This window comes from Colossoma macropomum, unplaced genomic scaffold, assembly GCF_904425465.1.
Source record: "Colossoma macropomum unplaced genomic scaffold, Colossoma_macropomum, whole genome shotgun sequence".
Taxonomy (NCBI): domain Eukaryota; kingdom Metazoa; phylum Chordata; class Actinopteri; order Characiformes; family Serrasalmidae; genus Colossoma; species Colossoma macropomum.
The window spans coordinates 51,398,915-51,419,578 of NW_023494792.1; the positions used below are offsets into that span (position 1 = coordinate 51,398,915).

General features: G+C 39.8%; 1 protein-coding gene across 2 annotated transcripts; it reads right to left on the bottom strand.

The window, feature by feature from the left end:
* Window positions 1-910: 910 nt before the first annotated feature.
* On the bottom strand, window positions 911-20,261 carry atxn10 (ataxin 10). Of its 2 annotated transcripts, none has more exons than XM_036577515.1 (11): window positions 20,108-20,261; window positions 17,493-17,684; window positions 17,121-17,206; window positions 14,760-14,856; window positions 14,451-14,618; window positions 14,181-14,261; window positions 12,286-12,439; window positions 12,086-12,191; window positions 7,419-7,600; window positions 4,260-4,323; window positions 911-2,441 (listed from the first exon to the last, which is right to left on the bottom strand). In XM_036577515.1, exons 1-11 carry the CDS (start codon window positions 20,218-20,220, stop codon window positions 2,242-2,244), a joined length of 1,443 nt encoding a protein of 480 aa, XP_036433408.1. In that variant the 5' UTR covers window positions 20,221-20,261; the 3' UTR covers window positions 911-2,241. The 2 variants fall into 2 exon arrangements, with proteins under 2 accessions (XP_036433408.1, XP_036433407.1); XM_036577514.1 differs by having other exon boundaries at window positions 12,086-12,194.
* Window positions 20,262-20,664: the final 403 nt, after the last annotated feature.

The following is a 20,664-nucleotide window of genomic DNA, read 5'->3' on the forward strand; positions in this document are numbered from 1 at the left end:
TTTTTTCGGTCCATTTTCAGTCAGTAAATGTCTGTGTCTATGTGTGAACAATGGAGCTGTTAAAGGACTACTCCAGTGTTCAAACTAATCTATGTTATATGGTCGATTACCATGGACAATGATTTTGATGCGTTTCCCTCTACTGAAAAGAACAGAACTCCAGACGCCAAATGCTCTTATAACAGAAGGCAGTGGGAATTCGGCAACTGCCCATTGGTTTCTACTGTAAGTTCTCACAGGTTTTCTGTTCTTTTCAAGGAAGCACTGGGAAACACATCAGAAGTGTGATGCATGGTAACTGACCATACTGTACAAATGCAGCATTTAGGGAACTTTCCTATGGAACATGAAAAACAGCAAACTATTCCTTTAACATGCTTCAACAAAATGCATTCGTGTGACCACAACATTTCTCATGAATGCCAGAGAAATGGGATTCCACATCACTAGCCTTGCTTGCACAAGCCAGTTATACTCCGCCTGAGCCATTGGAATTTGCCTAACCATACAGCTGGGGTTCTGAAAGGTTGAAGGTCATAACTATTTTGGGTAGCAACATTTTTTATTCGGTATTGTTTGTACACGTTTTATGGCTGGCAAATTTGTAAAAGTATATTTTTTTATGTAGAAAAGATGGCACTTTATGTCATGTATATTCAGAAAAAAACAGAGTAATTATTATTACTATTTTCCTTATCATTATATTGTCATTGTTTCCTCATGATTTGAGAACCACAGAATATGCTGCGTTCTGTCCCAAATTAACTATGTATACATTGTGTTTGTCTCCACTGTTTTGTCTACTTCAAGTTTGATACGAATTCATCTCATCCTTTTGTAGCCTGGTCATACTTGTAGTCTTTATGGCAGTAAATCAGTAGGTGAATAAAAGAATCAAACAGTTTGAGGATACTTGAATTCCACCAATGCTCCTCATCTTTATTTAACAGCAGAATATCCAGTGATCAAGTGTTTTATAGTAGGTTAAGGTACATCAGCCATACAGCTTTTCAACATTTTCACAACTGCATTAGTCGAACGATGTGCGATCATGGATGGCGTTCTTGCTGGGCCCTCCTCTCCTCCCTGTCCAACGTTTGAATAGCTGCGCTGCGCCACCTCATTCATTCCCTCGCTCAGCGCTCTTTTTCCTGTGTGTGAAAAGCATTGCAGGCAGCCAGCAGAGCAGAAGTAAAGGGGACGTGTTTTGTTAGCCGTCTGAACCGCTGGCCACCGGAACCGTATAAGCTCCCTGCTCTATAGCCTGGATTGGGAGAAAAGTCAACCCTGATTGTTTCGCACAAACATTTTGTCATTAAAAAATATGAGGCAGAGCAAACAGGCGAGGAGAGGCCTCTGCGGCCGGGTATTATGGAGATGTCAGGACAACTCAGCTCATTCTGTGGACGAGATGTCACCCTGCAAGCTAATACTTCTGGTCTTCTGGTCTGATCGAGCGTAGTGTGACACGCTTCGACCAAACCAGACCCAGACACATCCAAGGACTTGAAGGATAAAGAGAGCTAGCAGTGAGGGGACGGAATAGCCAGAGGAGGAGCTTCTGCATCATAATGAGAGAGAATTTCAACTCATTTAGCCTCAAACTTCAGCTAAATGAATACTCATGGATTTAGCTGTGCTGAATCACCACATAGACAGATCAGCATGAATTCATTTAGCTGTAGAAGAGAAAAGCAGCACAGGGATTGTGTAGACCTGTAGATAAACGTGATGTTCTAAAACACAAAAACAGAGCCAGAACACAAAAACAAGAGGAACCAAGTCCCACGGCTATTGAGAGTCAACTCTTATGTGAACGGATCAGGAGGCCCCAGGTCTCTCTATAAAACTCACTGGATTAGGGATTAACCTCTATTCCCTACTGGTCACCAGAATCTCTTTGGTAGCTGAAAAGCCAGGAAGACATGGGTCTCCTTGTTTCAGAGGATTTGAATCCTATTCAGGGGGGAGCTGGAATCAAAGACCACTAAATGCATCACAGACATCAGCATGAGTCCCCGCAGAAAAGCCCCTCAGCATTCCTCTTGTGCTGACGGCACAAAGCACAGGGAACCCTCCCCCCCTTTCTCCCTTGTGTTCTCAATACTGATTGGATATCAAAATGCCCTCTGCGTTTTCTGTGTGCACAACGGACTCAGTGGGTGTCTTAAGCTGTCTCCAGAGTGTAATTTAGAGTGCCGAGGAGTGGGATGGGGTGGGAAGAACGCCGCTGTTCCAGGCTTAGCGCTCTCCTGGCTCCTCCTCCTTCTTTAGTGGTCTGAGGAGTAGGCTCCCATTCCTCTCCTCCACACGGAAGCCCATCTCTCTCAGCATTGAGTCGTCAGCCACCCCCTGCCTCCTCAGGCCCTGCACCACCTTCTGGTTCTCCAAGTTGTGTTCCAGAATGTTTCGGATGGCAAAGACAGCCCATTGGCTTATGACTGGAGTAAGAGTGAAGGATGAATATGAGGAATCGAATAACAAATCTAAAATATGGTGACATATTTATTTTTTTAAGTCTGTATGGAGAAAGCTTTTAAAGTAAACCAAATGCACACGATTCTACTCTTACCTCAAATGTGATCAATCAGTCAAGATATGTTTGGTGTCCAAAGTTTGCTGCTTTAGTTTTGCATTAGAGCCAATTACTTGTCTGATCTTCTCCTTCCCTATAAACCCACTTGTACTTTTCTGGTTCCCTATAAACCCACTTGTACTTTTCTGGTTCCCTATAAACCCACTTGGACTTTCTTGTCATACTCAGTTGATTGACTAACCGTTCCAACCTTAGCTTTGCCAATCAAGCATTTTCTATATTTGCTCCTTGTCTCTGGAACTCTTCCTATAAAAGTGAGCCTGTTAAATTCTCGCTCCATATTTAAATCAAATCTCATTATAATTATTATAATTATTACTGCTATTAGTATTCCTATTATCATTATCATTAATATACCTAATAATTATGGAAGCTTATATGCAATTAACATTGTACAAACTGCATGCCTGTATCATCACACATGTGCCTTGATGCTGTTAAGTAATCTCAAACAGACTTGCTTATGAGGTTTTTGACAATGTATGAAATACTGTTTTTTTTAACAATGGACAAAATCTTCTCCATTATAGCTTTAAACAGTAGTAGCAGCCACCTTGTAGCCTAAACTGTCCATATCTTAGCTGATCCATTACATTTAGGGAGAGATAAAATAAAAATGAAATAATTTTTTTTTGTCGCTTTATATTTGGTTACATGCAGGTAAATTTAAAAGATGTTACAAAACTGCAAAAAAGACATGGAATGTATTTTTTCCTATGCACATGACCTAAAATGACACAAGGGCAATCCAGTCCACACAATGGTGAAGCAGTAAGTAACACAGCATAAAACTCAACCTTAGCAAACAGAAAGCGAGTATGACAACCTCCTAAAGTGGTCAGAAAACAGTGCGTGGGTGGATATGGGTGGCTTAGCTGCTCATCTTCCAGAGAAAAGCAGCTGGACCCTTGGTGCCCCCGCAACAACACAACTGTGTATGGCTTGCAGGGGAGCGGGAACGCTTTTGAGTGCAGCCCGACTACAGCGCCAACATCAACCAGAGAAACTCCACCGGCACAGCCGTGATAGATCAGATTGTCGAGCTATCAATGATGCGTTTAATGTTGAATTGACTTGGCAGGCCTGAAGTCAATATCATAAAAATGCTAAATGTCTCATAACTTCATTTAAGTGGCCATTTCGACCCAGGGTTTCAATCATGTTTTCCATTAGGTGTTGAACATCAGTTAAAATGACTCTCTCCCCCTACCACAAAATTACTCACCAAAGGAATACATATATTTAGCTCTATAAACTATTATGACCAGATATTTCACAGAGGAAGATGGATGGGGAGGCAAAGAAAATGATCACGCAGTCAGCAATGGTATGTCTCGTCGCACCAGGGGATGTCTTCCATTTGCTTGGAGTCGCGTTAGTGAAATGCCTTATGGCGGTTGTGCACGACAGTGGCCATGAACCTCCGCCAATAACATCCACACTTTGCCCCTGATACAGTGATCACTCATTTCCCCACACAAAGTGTGGTAAACCCTCCATTAGGAATGGTAGCTAAGGGGCTTTTTGCTGTGCTATTTTCACTTTCGCAAGCGATATCTTAGCGTTTTTTGTGGCGACTGCTGCTAAACCAGAAGACCGTCATTACAGTGACCGCAGCAGAACAGTCAGGGGGGCCGACAGAATGAGACATGACCAAGGATACAGGGATTGTTGCTGTCTATGCTGCAGTTGTCCAGGATGAGGGCTATACCATCCAGTTCTCTGACCTAGGGAGACAAGATATGTGCAAATAAGAGTGAAGATATTTCAAGGCTAATTATCAGTGCACAGCAGTTACCGCAAGCTGAGGACATCACAAGCCAGATCAGTTAAAGCACAATGACTTTCCATTGAGCGTAAGCGAGCACATGCGGTGAAGTTTTGGTTTGGAGCAGTCATGTCAGGCTGCGCTGGTTTCTGTCACATACAGTATCTCACTGTACATTAAACAACATGTTCACTGTAACTTAAGAAGGGTCATAAACCACCTTAGCCGAGGAAAAAAAACGCAGAATAACACAACGGAGAGGCTAACTAGAGGCCTGTACATTCTGTGCTATATGGAGAGCTAGCCAGGAGAATGTGAGAGATAAAGCAGTTCCAGGAATGAAACTCTAACAAGGTAACTAAAGTCAGTACATCTTTGCGCCAGAGCAGACCCAATATGCTACGAGCAAGGGGAACCCATGAGAATGCAGCAGTGAGCAGCAGCCTTCACAAGTGAAGGATTATGCGGTCAAACAGTGAGAGCACAATCTCGGGCTCCCTCGCTATTGTTTTTTGGCCTTTGACCCTCCCTTGTGTGCCTTGACCCCATTTAACAGGGCTGGTACAAGTCTCTGTTCTTAGCTGACTGAATAGGACACATCTGAAAAGGGTGCAAATGCTGTCATCACAGGAGGGTACTCACAATGGAATTCATTAAAAAGAGAGAGAGAGAACAAAGTGGAAAACAGCTCAGGGAGGGGGTAAAAGAGATGATACAAGCTAAGAGATTCAGATTGGTTTTGGAGCTTTTATCAGTACTTACTAATCCCTAGATTAGTTTTCAAGGAGGTAGGCCACGCTGACAAAAAGACAGGACCGAAGCAGTTAATAGTCTATAAGGGTCTAAAACCACGACGAGCGAGTTCACAGCAGACTGCTTTCCGTGCTCAATTTGAAGCACGGAAGCAAAGTCTTAGGTTTCCTCTTTCCATCTACTGAAAATCGTTCTACATTATGATAATGTGTAGAAATTGGAGGGACGGAAACCTGAGTGGTGGAGATTATCCAGAAATTGAAGAAAAGAAAAAATTCCTTACCTTCAATAATTCACTGGCTAGGATCATACAGTGCATACATTGCTGATTTACAACAAAATGTTGTCTTTCATTCAGGTAAAGGAAAAAGACGAAAGCTAGGAACCTACCCACATTATGCAAATGATGCTCATGCTAATTAGGGCAGGTACAGGCTGAATTACTTCAATACTACAAATAATTCCATGTCTTTCGATATTAAATTTCAATACCCAAGTCCTGCCAGACTCAGTTAAGTAATAAGCATGCTTGGTCCAAAATCTAGACTGCTGATTGGCTGTCTAATTTACATTTTGCATACATTACTTATGTTTCATTTTGCATATTATTCACATCACCACCTCTTGAGTCTACAATCCCTTGCGGTCAGTAAATATACTCACTTCCTGCAACTCAGACTCTTTAATAGTTAGAGCCATGCTTACTTTTGGTCTGAAGTAAAGTCAAGGTATCTTTATTGGTTTCGGTATCAAACATTTTGAATGGTACCAGAGTTAAGATAAACGAGGAAGAGACTGGTTGAAAAATGAATGAGAAAGCTTGTAATGGTGGGGTCTCTTTATGGGGAAAGTTTCACCTTTCAATAAAAAGAGCCAACTGGCTTGTTGATAAATGCACCAGCGTGAAAATTTGCCCTCATTGTGGAGAAATGCATACTCGCAGTAGCCAGAGCAACCTAAAAAAATTAATTTTTGTGCATTATCTGAGCCAAACGCTACAAACTATTTTTGTCAGATTTGATCAGTGATTTCAAATATGTTTACTATGATTAATATGGCTTTCATTTTTTAGGTTTATAGGTCTCTACCTCAAAGAGATAAGAGCACAGTCTTATATGACTGGAAATAACTGCCTGGGGGGGGGTTGCCAAAGATGCTCACCAAGTGGGCAGATTTTTATATAAGCGAGGGGTGTCTATTCTTATCAGCGAAGTGTGGCTCCAGGTCTTCATTCCAACAAAGCAAGAACAACTGATTAAAGTGGAATCAGGTCTGTCTCAGCTTGTTTGGAATGAAAACCTGCCGCCACACCGGCCCCTTGCAGATAAGACCGGACACCCATGTTATAAAGACTCCTAGTCTCCATTAGGACTGTTAGATGGAATAAGAAATCAAATTTATCCCATATTTGTTTGACAAATATGACAAAAATATTTAAACACATAACATTTTAAATGCATTGTTTTTCCATCAAACAAAAACATGATTTTTTTATTATTTTGAAAATATGTAAGAAGCTGTATGACTGTAACACCAGATTTCTGTCATGTCTCCTACATCCACCCGGGTCGTACAGCATAAATTAACAAGTGTCCCCAAAAGCATACAGTGTTTAAACCAGTGATTCTCAGCCTGGGGGTCACGACCTGCGAGATGGTCATCAAAAAAGAAACACAGCCTATTGACTGTTGTGAAAGTAAAAGTGTGCAACTGGCATGGGCAGCAGCTGTGTTGCAGCTTAACCACATAGCTTCACTACCTTATTCACTACCATGATTATTAGCTTACTACGACACAAATGTTTACATTCGAACTGTTGGCTTGTCAGAAAATTCTGCCATCTGAAGCAGAACATTCGGTTACCTCACACGAGAACGTATTTTGTCTATTAGCGTTATTGGGTTTAGACAGTAAACATATCTTGAGAATGACTGATGTGCTAAAATGTCGGACGTTTAAACATATCCCCATGGTATATACAACTCTACACAATGCTAATTAAAACCAAAATAAATAGCTGTTTTGTTTGTTTATGGCCAGCAATGACATGTTCTGTCCTCCACTGATAGTCATCATTACTAGCCTGGAACACACTAGGAGTTGCAGCAGAGGTAGCTTTAAATATTTAAATGGACACTTTTTTGAAGGTTAATTTTTTCTTTGAATTTGATAATTATTCCAATGTTGAATTTTTTCTGACAGCCCTAGCCTTCACTAGGTTTGATTCAGTTCCATTTTTGGGTTGATGTTTTCCTTTAAACTAACAACCACCTTCCGTGTTTTGGGTCTTGTGCGGAGTACCTGATCCTGGTTGGCTGTGTGGCCGTGGCACAGGTTTCCGATCAGCCGGATGAGGTGGGCTTTGAAGCTGAGTGCAGGGTGAGTGCTAGCATCCCCAGGCCTTGTGAAGGTGCTGAACTCTTGTGCTGCACTGAACACGTTCTTACTGGCCTTCCCCAACAAGTGGACGTCCTTTAGGAGATCTAATGCACAAAAGGGAGATATTAACCTTTAAATGTACCTCATTTCCCTCCCTAAATCTTATCCATTAATTCAGATAAGATTATTACACTATCATTGCAGTTTTTGTATCAGCTTGTGTTAGTTTTTATTGCCCCGTAATGTGTGTATGAATTGTTGGCGAAACATCAATGCATTTCAGGGTTAAATGTATTAAGTTCTGAAAGAAGGACAGAAAAGTGTATGAAAGAATTCAGTGAAATAGAGTGGCATGAGAGGTCAATACTCAGAGAGTGACAGAGAAAAAAAGAAGCATCATTCTAGACTAGCGCAGCATTATCTGCCCCGTCTCAATAGCTAAGGCATATGCTTAGATAAAGCGGTTGACTGAAAATAGAGGTGCTTGTATCTGTATACTTTTTATTGACTGCAGCTTGGCTTTTGCTACAATCATATCCTCAAACGTGGTTTCCAAGATACAACAATTGTGCTACCAACAATCTTGTTCTGAGCGTTAATAATTATGAAGGAGGCGATATTTGATTTTAGGAAACATGGATCACATTTGCCAGTTATAATAAATGGAACAGAGGTGGTAGTAATAAACTGTTTGATATTTAGGAGTTGAGATTTCATCGGATCTTTCACGGTCAGTGAATTTCACTTCACTGATTATGAAAGCTCAAAAGCGTCTGTATTTAAGAACTACAAAGAAGGTGGGTTTCAGAATTAAGATTTTAAGGAATTTCTATATGTGTACTAGGGGTGGGAATCTTTAGGCACCTCATGATTCGATTCGATTACGATTCAGAGGGCTGCGATGCGATTATAAAAGATTATCGATGCATCTTTTTTTTTCTATACATGATTTCTATTTTCTTACTGTCTGAGGACTTGGTAGTTTTAAAACAAAGTATTTATAATGATCCATAATGCATTTACGTCCAATATCTTTTTTAATAAAACAAATGAAAGTGATGTGGCAAGTGAACTAGAAGGCTCTCATTCAGTGCTCTTGTTTGGAGACGCTGCTGCCACTCATCTGCAATAAATGTGCTGTTACGGTGAAATAAGATCCAGTGGTAATGGATGTCCACGCAGTACATTATAGCCGTTCTACCCGTTTTCTTTAGTGATTTTATAACTTCAGTTTTGGTCTCGTGATGGGGGGGAGCGCGAAAGACTGCAGGTCACGTAGCAACGAGGTTTCGCCGAGCGAGTAGCGAACGAAAAATGAAAAGAGAAAGACAGACAAACATTTGGAGATGAATGGACTTATTCGCATTTATAAGCAACGCACTTGGTTTCCTGGTACGTTAAATCTGCAACGAGAGACTGTCAAACACTAACTAAAAAGTTGCGAAGATGGACGTCGCTTCTCTTTCAAATTTTCCCGTTCCACCTTAAATGGTGCCGCAATTACATTTGGCGTCTCAGTCAGAATTTAAGGTGGAACGGGAAAGTTCAGCAAGAAGCTGGCGAGTGAGAAGCGACTTCAGCCTCGTAAAACAGCCGAAAGCTGAGAGACATTTTACAAGAAACTATTCAACTTTTGAGGAAAAGTTTTCTGGCAGAGATGGAAGAAAAGTGGCTATAGCTAAAGCTTAAAGAAGGCAGAGTAAGTCTGTGTTTTCGTTTATATTGTTTAGCCTAAACTAGGACATTAACACATACTGGACATTAGGGGTGCGAGAAAAAATCGATTCTTTGATGCATCACGATGCAGACGTGAACAATTCTGAATCGATTCACAAATGTCAAAAATCGAATTTCTAAATATTTCATTTATAACGTAATGTTGACGGAACGCAAAGGGCGGAACTTGGAAGTGCGGAAGTGCAGCGCCCAGACAGTCTGTGGCGGCACATAACAAAAACACAAGTGGATGAGTGAGAAATCCGACCTCTGCATTAAAAGCCAGGTTAGGTCAGGAGTCACAACCCAAATGATAAGAAGAGCCATTTTGTCCTTTCAACAAAAATCAAACCACCTTGGGAGCCACAACATTTAATGTCCATTATGTCTCAGTATGTGATAATGTCCTAGTATGGGCTAAAAATATAAACAAAAACACAGATTTACTTCGCTCTACTTTAAGCTTTAGCTATAGCCGCTTTCCTCCCATCTCCGCCAGAAAACTTTTCCTCAGAAGTTGATCAGTTAAATGTCTCTCAACGTTCGATTGTTTGAACGAGGCTGAAGTTGCTTCTTATTCTTCAGCTTCTTGTTCGAATTTACCCGTTCCACCTTAAATTCTAACTGAGGCGCCGAATGTAAATGCGGCACCATTTAAGGTGGAACGGGAGAATTCGAAAGAGAAGCGACTTCAGTTTCAGTGTGTGACAGTCTCTCGTTGCAGATTTAACATACCAGGAAACCAAGTGCGCTGCTTATATATGAGAATAATGCATCGCTGCTATGTGACCTGCAGTCTGCACGCCGGTTCTCAGTGGTTGCGAAACAGGGCTTTCGCGCTGTGCTGAACACGTCCCGTCTCAAAGACACTTTACTGACACAGCGATCCCCCCCGTCTCTACAACGAGACCAAAACCGAAGTTATAAAATCACTAAAGAAAACGGGTCGAATAGCTGTAACATGTGCTGCATGGACATCCATCACCACTGGATCTTATTTCACCGTAACTGCACATTTTATCGCAGATGAGTAGCTGCAGCTTCTTGTGCTCCAAACGAGAGCACTGAATGAGAGCCTTCTAGTTCACTTGCCACATCACTTCCATTTGTTTTATTAAAAAAGATACTGGAAGTAAATTCATTATGGATCATGACAAATACTTTGCTTTAAAAGTACCAAGTCACTTTAAATAACAATAACACTGAGTTACTTAGTCACTTTAAATGTATATAGTCTCTATATTCTGCGTATATTTTGTGTAAATTTAATATATTTCAGTTGGTTTTTCTTGTATTTTTATTTTTACCTATTTACTTTCTGTAGAGTGATTAGCTGAGCCTCACCACAAGCATTTCAATGCATAAATGTCCTGACATGTTGTGCAAATGAGAAATAAACTTGAACTCGAAACTTGAGCTCACACAGTGAGAAAATATAAATGCTATATAGAAAAAAAAGATGCATCGAGATGCATCCATAATCATTTTATAATCACATCGCAGCCCTCTGAATCGTAATTGAATCGAATCGTGAGGTGCCTAGAGATTCACACCCCTATTGGACATTAAATGTTGTGGCTCACAAGGTGGTTTGACTTTTGTTGAAAGGACAAAATGGCTCTTCTTAACATTTGTGTTGTGACTCCTGACCTAACCTGGCTTTAATGCAGAGGGAGCCGGTCGGATTTCTCACTCATCCACTTGTGTTTTTGTTATGTGCCGCCACAGACTGTCTGGGCGCTGCACTTCCGCACTTCCAAGTTCCGCCCTTTGCGTTCCGTCAACATTACGTTATAAATGAAATATTTAGAAAATCGTTTTTTGACATTTGTGAATCGATTCAGAATCGTCCATGTCTTCATCGCGATGCATCTAAGAATCGATTTTTTCCCCTAATGTGTACTATGTAAAGCAGTGGTTACCAACCCAGTCTTCAAGGCCCCCCAGACAGTCCACATTTTTTCTTAATCCCTATGTGTTGCAAGTTGGATTGGAGCAAAAATGTAGACCACTTGGGAGGCCCTGACGACCAGGCTGGGATCCACAGATATAGAACATTTGAAATACTCTGTGACAGCCTGGTATGGGATTCTGAACTGTTCTGAATGGAAGGCACTGAAGAGGGTTGTGGTTGCACCACATTCGGAGCTACACTTCCCCACACAGAGACTCTGTGCGCTGAGAGTGTCTATTCATGAGAAATAAACATTGTACAAGATCAGAATCATCCTGCAATGATTTTTTGGTTCTTTTATGTTCTGTTCTACTAAGTTGAGAACAAAAAAATATGCTGTTCATATTTTAAAAGTTTCAAACTGATTTATGTTTGATAAGTGGCTGTATGTTTTTTTCTTTTTATATACTTCAGAGTAAGCTCCACACTTAAATTCCAATGTATATATTTTTAATACCTACAGATGGCAAAAGAACAGAACTGAACTGATCTGACTGTAAAGAACACTGCTTGTGTGTATCAACCCGTGGTATGACCTGCTGGTGGAGAAAGTTCCCTGCCTTGGCCCAAAGTGATGGCTGCTTTGTGTGTGTTCTGAATGAGAGTGGCTAAAAACATCATAAACTGGCCAGAAATCGACTCTTTCCAGTCATTTGAGTGACCGCAGAATACCGAGACTGAAAAATATCCCATCATCAAGCAAACTGAATTTGCTCCCTGAACCAAAACAAACACCCTGTATCTAAAAACAACTGAAAAGTACTGCACTTTGTAGTAGCATCAGACTTCTCGTATTGGTCAATGACTTCTTCCAGCTTTGAGCTTACAGTAAGTCTACATTCTCTTACTGAGATCTACATTTATAAATTTCATATGAAAAGACAAAATCTGTCAAGTCGACCATCCTTAGTCTATTTACCAACTGTTGTTTGGAGGAGGTCTGGGTGATCCTGCAGGGTCATGAACGTCCTTTGGTCAGAGGTCATCTCACAGAGAATATCCAGAAGCATGATCACTGCCAAGGCCTTCTTCATACACAGAATAATTGAGATATCAGTCAGTGCTTCAACCTTGATTGATTTTAACACACGATAGTCCAAGGAGTTTTGGAATAATTACCTGGTCATCATCCGATGAGACAGAGCTAAGAGAGAGAACAACTCTGCAGCTGTGCTGGAAGCAGGAGACCAGGAACTGGGCTGTTCTCAGAGGAATCAGCGAGTCCTCTTTACCTTCCCCAAGCTGAGCTAAGATCAGCTCCAGTAACGTAAGCCTTAAAAAAAAAAGCAAGTGAAAACAGTTATTTCTATGTGGGCTACGGAATAAGGATCCATGTATGATTTACTCCTTTTGGCACACAGTGGACGACTGGGCAACCGCACAAAGGTGTCACGTAAGTTTTGCCAAGGAATAGGCTACCAAAAAAATCCTCAAAATCACAAATCTTGAGGGAATCAGCACAATCCTGTTATCACTTGACACAAACAAAGATGGAGCTGGACATACTGCATTTTACCGAACCAGACAAGTAACGGAAGAAACGAAAACTGTAGACGAAAACTGTGGGAAAACGTAGACATCATTATCTATTTCTTCTCCAACATTTTCCTACAAACTGGAAGCTGAACTGAAATTGTGAAGTGAGCGCCTTGAAGTTCTGGCCCATACATTACAAAGACACTCAAGTGTTTGCCAAAGTTCTACATTCTAGTCGTCCATCTCTGTGGTTGACTGCACACGTGGCGCGCTTTTTTCCCCCTAGTCATTGGCTAATGGGTTTAAGACTAGACATAGATCTTCAGTCAAAAAAAATCAAACAAACCTCCAGAGGTACGACAGAAAGCTGAAGACTGACTTGTTTTCGCTCTCACTAGATAATCTGTGCAATCAGTGCAGAAATCATGTAGTGTAACAGGAGCTTCACAGAACAGTTCCCAAACAATTACCTTTATACAAGGTTTCAAAATGCTGTAATTTTATTTCACTCGTAATTTAAACATGTTGTTTTTATGTTGCTTCTTGAGCGCAAACAGTTTTTGCTTCTCTGTAGCAACATAAGCTTTGCACCTGCATTGCAGTGTAATGTAAGTAGGGATCGATATTTTGGCAATTACCGCTAACAGCCATGAAGTCAATAAGATGAACTTTATTGCTCCCCCAGTTGTATAGGCGAGTGTTCTGTGTGCTGTTCCATTATTCAAAATTTCAGTCCTTTTTTTTCTTTATTTACAAACACAGCAGTGAGTTGCCAGAATGAGTGAGCGTCGCAGTGAAGTGCTTCCACTCAGGAAAAACACCATCAGAAGCAGGATTTTTTGTGCTTCAGCATAGTTTAATGTTTTCACGCAACGGACATAAACTTTCAGAATGTGTCTGATGCGCTTTTCTTATTTAACACTGAAAATGGCGGACAGAACGAAGAAACGGATTCACCGAATAGTAACAGTAACACAGTTTTTCCTTTTAGACAGTGCGACTCCAAGACACAGATGCTGGGTAACGGCCCACTCTGCTAAAAATGTTCAACAAACAGCATGTAGAGTTCCACCGACTCACTCCGGAGTTGAAGCTCTGCCACAGTGCTCTGTGTTGACGTCTGAGGCTCTCAGAGTTTAGAGCATAAAATAAGTGAACAAAATATAAGCGCAATGGCACAAGTTCATTAGTGAAAGACAGCATTTGTGTTAATTTTTTCTTGGTCTGTCTACAAAACTTGCCCCCTCTGGCACAAATGGAAACCGTCAAAGATATACAGAATATGTAAGTGCACTATGTAATTTTTTTAGTTAAAACTGAAAGTAGCATCATTACCATTTCCAAAGTACAAAAGACGTTGTACAATGTTCTTCCGGATGTTGCATGCAATTACACGTTTCTTCCAGAGAGGTCTTCAATTCACAAATCAATTACATAGTGTAGATTTAAATAAGCAATATTTATTGATACTTTTGTCCCAATTTATCGATTTTTCAAAAGTACTAATCATCCCAACCTTAACGGTGAGGGTTCTTTACCTTTCTTGATCATTCATCTCTGCATACATCCTCTCAGTGAGTTCAGCTGATCTGAAGAAGTGCTGTGTGACAATCAGAACCCTGCAAAACAAGTCTGAAATTGAGACACTAAAATCTGATCTACCTCTCCACAGACAAATTAATACAAGTTTACAGTTGTGCTCCACTAAAACACCATTTTGGATTAAATCTATAGAATCTGTATATGCAGTGATTTTAGTAGCGTGGCCAATAACACCAGCCTACATGCAGAAAAGTAAACAAACATACGTCCAGTCTACATCAGGCAGGGTCCTACACAGCTCAACGACCTTCAGGGCCACATTCATCGGCCTCGGCTCGGTCCTCAGCTGCTCGGTCTTGTCTTCATCCAGACAGGTGTGCAGCACCATGCATGTATACGCCACAGCCTTCTCATCAGACAGCTCCAGCAGATCCCTGAAAGGAAAGAAGAGGTCATTCAGAAACAGAACTCATTCAAGGAACCACACATATGGAAGTCATCTCACTGTTAAGAGTTAAGTCCTCCAAATAATGATTTTGAAATAGTGTTGGTTGGTCTGGTGCAAATTTACTTACAAAAATATGTGTGGAAAACCATGGTCCCAAATGTCAGCTTTGCAGAGCTGGTTCCCGACTGCAATATTACCGAGAAACTGAATCCCACATCGAAGTGCTGCCAAAACAGAGATGTGGACAACCGCCTAAATCACTCAAAAATGTAAATGTAGCGTATACACCAGGGGTGTCCAACCTTTTGTATTGGGGGCCAAAGTGTAATATTTGTGGTTGGATGAAAGCCAAAAAGACAAAACGGCTAGCTAGCAATTTTTTAGTTTAACGTTTTTGCATGTTGTACGTTTTTGTAAGATTTGTACATGTATATATTCTTTAATACTCCAATACGTTCCTTAAATATGGCACATTGTCTTGCTTTTAAATCCTGTGAAAAGATATTCTTAGTGTCCTCTTGTCAGCGTACCGACTGTTACTCTCTATTAGCTAGTAACTGCTACATACGTGTTTTTACATCTGTGTTACAGTCAATGACAACTGTGTCAAGGGGCACAGATTTATTTTTTAGTTTATATGTTACACTATATGTTTTCTTACCAAAATTAAATATCATTTTTAAAATAAAAACATTCAGCAAAAGCAAAAATACAGTAATTTGCAAAAGTCTGGGCATCCCTGGTCAAATTACATATTTTGCTAATTTTCTAAGTGAACGTAAGCTAACACATTCTCTACAGACAACACACTTCTGCATATTTTAATGCACAAGTATTGCTTATTTGCTGAATTTAACATCTTGGGAAAAAAATATAATATAAAATGTGGCTGTAAAAAGGTTATGGCACACTTTATATTTTAAGTTTTTTTTTTCTCCAATATGTTAAACTCAGGTAAAACTCAGGTAAAAACTTTTGCATATGTTATCTCATTGGCTCGATTCCCAAATATTTGGGACAGTTTGTGAAATGCAGATAAGAACAGAAAGCAGTGATTTAGAAATCTGCTTTAACCTGTATTTGAACAAGAACAGCACAAAAACAATCTATATCATGTTTTATCTTGTCAACTTGTCAATATTCAAAAAACATCTTAAACAGGTGATGCAATCACGCTTGTGTATAAAAGGAGCATCCAGGAAAGGCAGAGTCCTTTATGAGCCAGGACAGGTCGAGGCTTGCCACTTTGCCAAAAATGCATCAGCAAGGTTAAAAATTTTTTTTTTCAATGAACAACTTCAAGCATTATAGGGTATTTCACCCTCTGCAACACATTAGATCATCAAAAGATTCAGTGAATCTGGCAAAATCTCTGTATGATAAGTCAGTCGTTCATATCGTTTATGGAAATATTGAATGTTATGTTCTTTCTAGGCCAAAGAAGAAAAGGATGATCCAGATTGTTACCAGCGTAAAGTTCAAAATCCAGGGTAATTTGGGAAGGCACTATTAACGCTGAATGCATTTTGAGCATCTGCCTTCTTGACGCCGTCTTTTTCAAGGATGTCCATTCTTATTTCAACACTGCCAATGCCAAGCCACATTTTCCGCATGTTAAAACAGCATGGCTGTGTAATCAGGTTCCTGCAGTCCAGACCTATCGCCTATTGAAAACGGATGTAACATGACAATACAGAACCTGTAAGGACATTTAAAGACTAGAGTACCAGAAAAACGGGGACAATTCTGCTTTCAAAACAGTAGGTGTCTTTATTCCCCAAACATTTCTTTAGTGTTGTTAAAAGGAAAGCTGATGTAACACAGTGGTAAACATGTTCCTGTCCCATTTTTTTCAGAATGTGTTGCAGGCAATTTAGAATGTGTGTATATTTATAAAAAAAAACACTGATGTTCATAACGTAAATCATAAAATATTGTTTTTGTATTCTTTTCAATGTAATACAGATCAAAGAGAATTCACTAATCACTGATTTCTCTTTTTATTACCACTTCACAAACTGTCCCAAGAGAACGATGTGTACAAGCTGATCTGAATAAAACTGAATACATATAGCCACTGCTTAATCACTGTTTAATATCTGCATTCGACCAAATGTGCAGCTTTTAAAAATGTACAGCTGAGTCTCACTGAACTGGAGTTATGGATGTCGATCATGTTTGGAGTTAAAACCAGGGCGATGACTAGAGCTATAAATGTAAATCCCAGCATACAGCATGTAGTGTATTTAGCTTAGTTAACCAAAAAAAGGCCACGTTTTTGCCATTCTGTGCTAACTATGTGGGCTCGGTTGGCAACTCCAAAACTTACACTTATTTATAACAAAAACAACATAAAGACTAGCAGTACAACCCATTTTGACTTAGTGTTGCGTAAACCTGAACATAATAAACACTTCCTTCATAACTAGCCTATGTTTAAACATATGTACAGATGGCGCTACCAACCCCAGATCTGTCAGAGACTTACCATCAAAGAGGTAATCAGAGGTTCCTGATGAAAGCTTGAGAAGTTTTCCCAAAATTCCTAACGATAATTGGATACAACCTTGATCCCTATTGGAAGACAAAAGCTTAAATGTGACCTTGTTTCTTTGGCCACAGGTTTCTCCCCACAGTACATCAATACCATTAACCTATGTGTTACGGCTCGATTTGATTCTTCATCCAATGAGCAGAGATGGCCACTAATGCTTTCTTCATTGCAAGAACAAAAGGCAAATGAAAGAAAAGTGATTTTTTGCACAACATGCACTTTCTAAACTGTCATATCCTGACTACAGGCTATTGTTACTCTCTGAGAGAAATGCACAAGCATTCAACAATACATTCAGCAAGTTACCTTAGAATGCACTGGTTGCGAGGACACTGCACACAGGCATTTCGCTGGGCTCGGAAGCACTCAGCTGTAAGCTGAAGGCACAGCGAAGCAGACTGTTGTTCTTGGTCCTCTTCACTGAAAACCTGAATCTCATCAGAAAGCTTGGACAGCAATGCAGAAAGTCTCCCCAGGACGTCTACCTCAACGCTGAATCTGAGAACACAGAAAAAAAGGAGTGTGCAATTAACCATATATAAATATAACTGAAGGGATCAGTCCATCTGATTCAGTAGCATAGCCACTGTTTCACACTCTATTTGTAATTGGTAAGCAAGGCAAGGCAGGTTTATTTATACAGCACATTTCAAATTCAGAAGAGAAAGACCAATGGTCACTTGTGTGTTCCGCTCAAGTGAAATTTGGCCTTAAGTTTTCCTTTTACCTTTAGTGAGCTGCATAAACTGTATAAATGTATAAGTGGAGTTCTAGACACTCAGTTTATGTTTCAAACCTTATGTTGTTGCAAAGCTTACAATAAATTTACAGATAAATACTTAATATGTTTTATGTAAGTGGCCACAAATGCTTAAGTGTATAATAATCTAAGAACAATAAATGTATGAAATAATGTACGTATTACACAATTTTTCTGTATTACTCAAGTCTTTTTTTCCAACGCCCTGAGTGATGAAGATCACCACCTGTGAGATATTAATTCACCCACAGGATAAAACTCTCAGCACTAACTCCAAGTAAGTTGATGAAAGTTAGGGTAACAGTTATACCAGAGTCATTTCCAGGACACTGAGTGAGGAAGATCACACAGAGGTACTGACGTTCACTGGATGAATCACAACTGTAACTAGATTATACTTTGAAGTAATACAAACAAACCTCTGATGTATTAATCAAGGTTTACAGTGTGAAAATGTAATATCCAGAAGAGTCAAATAAACCTAACATAATCAATGCACAATTATACTTTCGCCTTTTCCAGCACCTTAAAGGGAAATTCCACCTATTTTTCAAAGTTTCTGCATAATTCAATCACTGACATGTTAAAAATAGTCATTCAGAGTGGTTTGACGTGAAATTCTCCGTTCTACAGAAAACTGCCGAGTCAGAATTGTTCACAGTGGTGGTGATAGGAACCAGACGTCTGAAGAGTTTGATGCCTCCAAAAGCTCCCTCACAGAATGTTATTACTTGAAATGGTTATGCCTCAGACCTTGTTTTATATTAGTTTAGATCAGGTGTTGGTCTAAAACTTTTTTTTAACCACACATGGTGGAGAGGTATGCAGGGTGTTGTAAGGTAAAATATATATATTTTTTTTTCTTTCAGATTTACCACTATTTTATCAATCTCTACATTACATGTGAATATCCACGCAAGTTCACTGGTCATTTGTATAGTGTAGATATTATTTTGGATGTCAACTGTTAAATCACTCTGACTATATATACAGGAACCAGACTAAAGTGGTGCTCACAACCCTCAATATACTTCCACCCAATATAATTCCAATTAATAATTATTAATTTTTGTCATTGGCGTGGCACCCTAGTGCATTTAAAGGGGAAGTCCACCTTTTTCCAAAATGCCTGCATAATTCAGTGGTTGACATGTAAAGAAAGGCATGCAGTGTGGTTTGATGTGAAATGGTTAATTTGTAGAGAAGCATGCTGAGTCAGATTTCTTTACAGCTGTGTTGACAGGAACCAGGGGTCCCAATGTCTTTTATACAAATTTAATCATTTTACTTATTTTCCAAAACCACCAGTGAACCTGCACGTCTTGAGATGTTGATGATAGTAAAACAGAGGTAAATCTGAAAATACAAGTTTTCTTTGAGGACTATTTTGCTTTAGAATACCCTTCATGTGTCCCTCCACCAAGAATGGATTAAAATAAATGTATTAAAAAGTTTTAGGCCTAAATTTGATCACAAAACTACTGCAAAACAATGTCTCAGACATCAGACTGAGTTCATAAACATTTCATGCAATAACTTACTGTGAGGTAGCTTTTAAAGGCGTTAAACACTTCAGACGTCTGGTTCCTATTACAGCCATGAGAATCATTCTGACTCGGGAAGTTTATCAAGAACTGAACCTTTTAACACCAAAACACTCTTAATGACTTTGTTTTACATCTTGACGATTTAATTATGCAAAAAATTAATTTGAGTTCCCATTTAACTTCAGAAAGAGGATTCAAAGTGTATTGATAAGGTGGCAGAGAGAGAGAGGAGCACCAAACTACTCATTCACGACAAATTACTGATCATTCAGACATAAAAGTTCCTTATTGAATAAGTCATCTGCAGTTTAAACAGGCTTTAAGACTAGAGAGAGCCTATTTTAATTACACGAAGCTGCAGTTAGCTTCCCACTCGCCAGCTTCTTGTTCGAATTTTCACGTTCCACCTTAAATGACGCAGCAGTTCCATTCTGGCGTCTGTGAGTTCTGAAGCGCCACAGTGCAACTGCGGCACCATTTAAGGTGGAACGGGGAACAACAATGTGGCGAATTACCGACTTCAGCCTCGTCTTATTTCACAGTTTGTCAGCTGGCTAAGTCGAACTGTGGGACCGGCCGCGTTTTCACTCTGGACACGGAAAACTGTTTCGCACCTGAACTGCTCATCTCGTAAAGCCTTCGTTACCGTCTGCAGGCTACCGAGATGCTCCAGAGTGAATTTATCCGCGAGCATTTCGCCGAGTTTCAGGGAGCTCATGCTGAGCATGCTGTCCGCATTGACAGCGTCAGGACCCGTGAAGGCGCAACAGCAATCTCTGGAGCAGTCAACGACAGTAAAATCATATTTCAAAATAAAAGTCGAAATACGCCGGTATAGTAATTTGTGTTGTATATGACTGTTTTTGTATTCAAGTGGTTTGTGTCCCGATTTACGTACATGAAACTCTAGTTGAAAACCCTAGTTTAATGTAACCTTATTATGGGCTATTCAGTTTGTCAGTGCAGTACACTTACACTTACAGCAGGGGTGGGAAAAGTACATAGAAACTGTACCTAAGTGAAAGTATGAGTTTTTTTTTTACTCAAACATGGAGCCAAAAATACACTGAGTGAAAATTAAACAGTACTCAAGAATACAAAAGTAAAAAATCAAATATATTTTAAATAAAATAAATGGTTTCTTTGTTCAGCGCTGTGCGGCGATTGTACA

Excerpts from the sequence above, each read along its gene's own strand:
- atxn10 (XM_036577514.1), bottom strand. The coding sequence starts at position 20,220 with ATGCTCAGCATGAGCTCCCTGAAACTCGGCGAAATGCTCGCGGATAAA. Across the intron at positions 17,685-20,107 it reads TTACGAGATGAGCAGTTCAG|ATTCAGCGTTGAGGTAGACG; the intron begins GTGCGAAACAGT and ends CTGTGTTCTCAG. Across the intron at positions 12,195-12,285 it reads TCTCATCGGATGATGACCAG|AAGGCCTTGGCAGTGATCAT; the intron begins GTAATTATTCCA and ends CTGTGTATGAAG.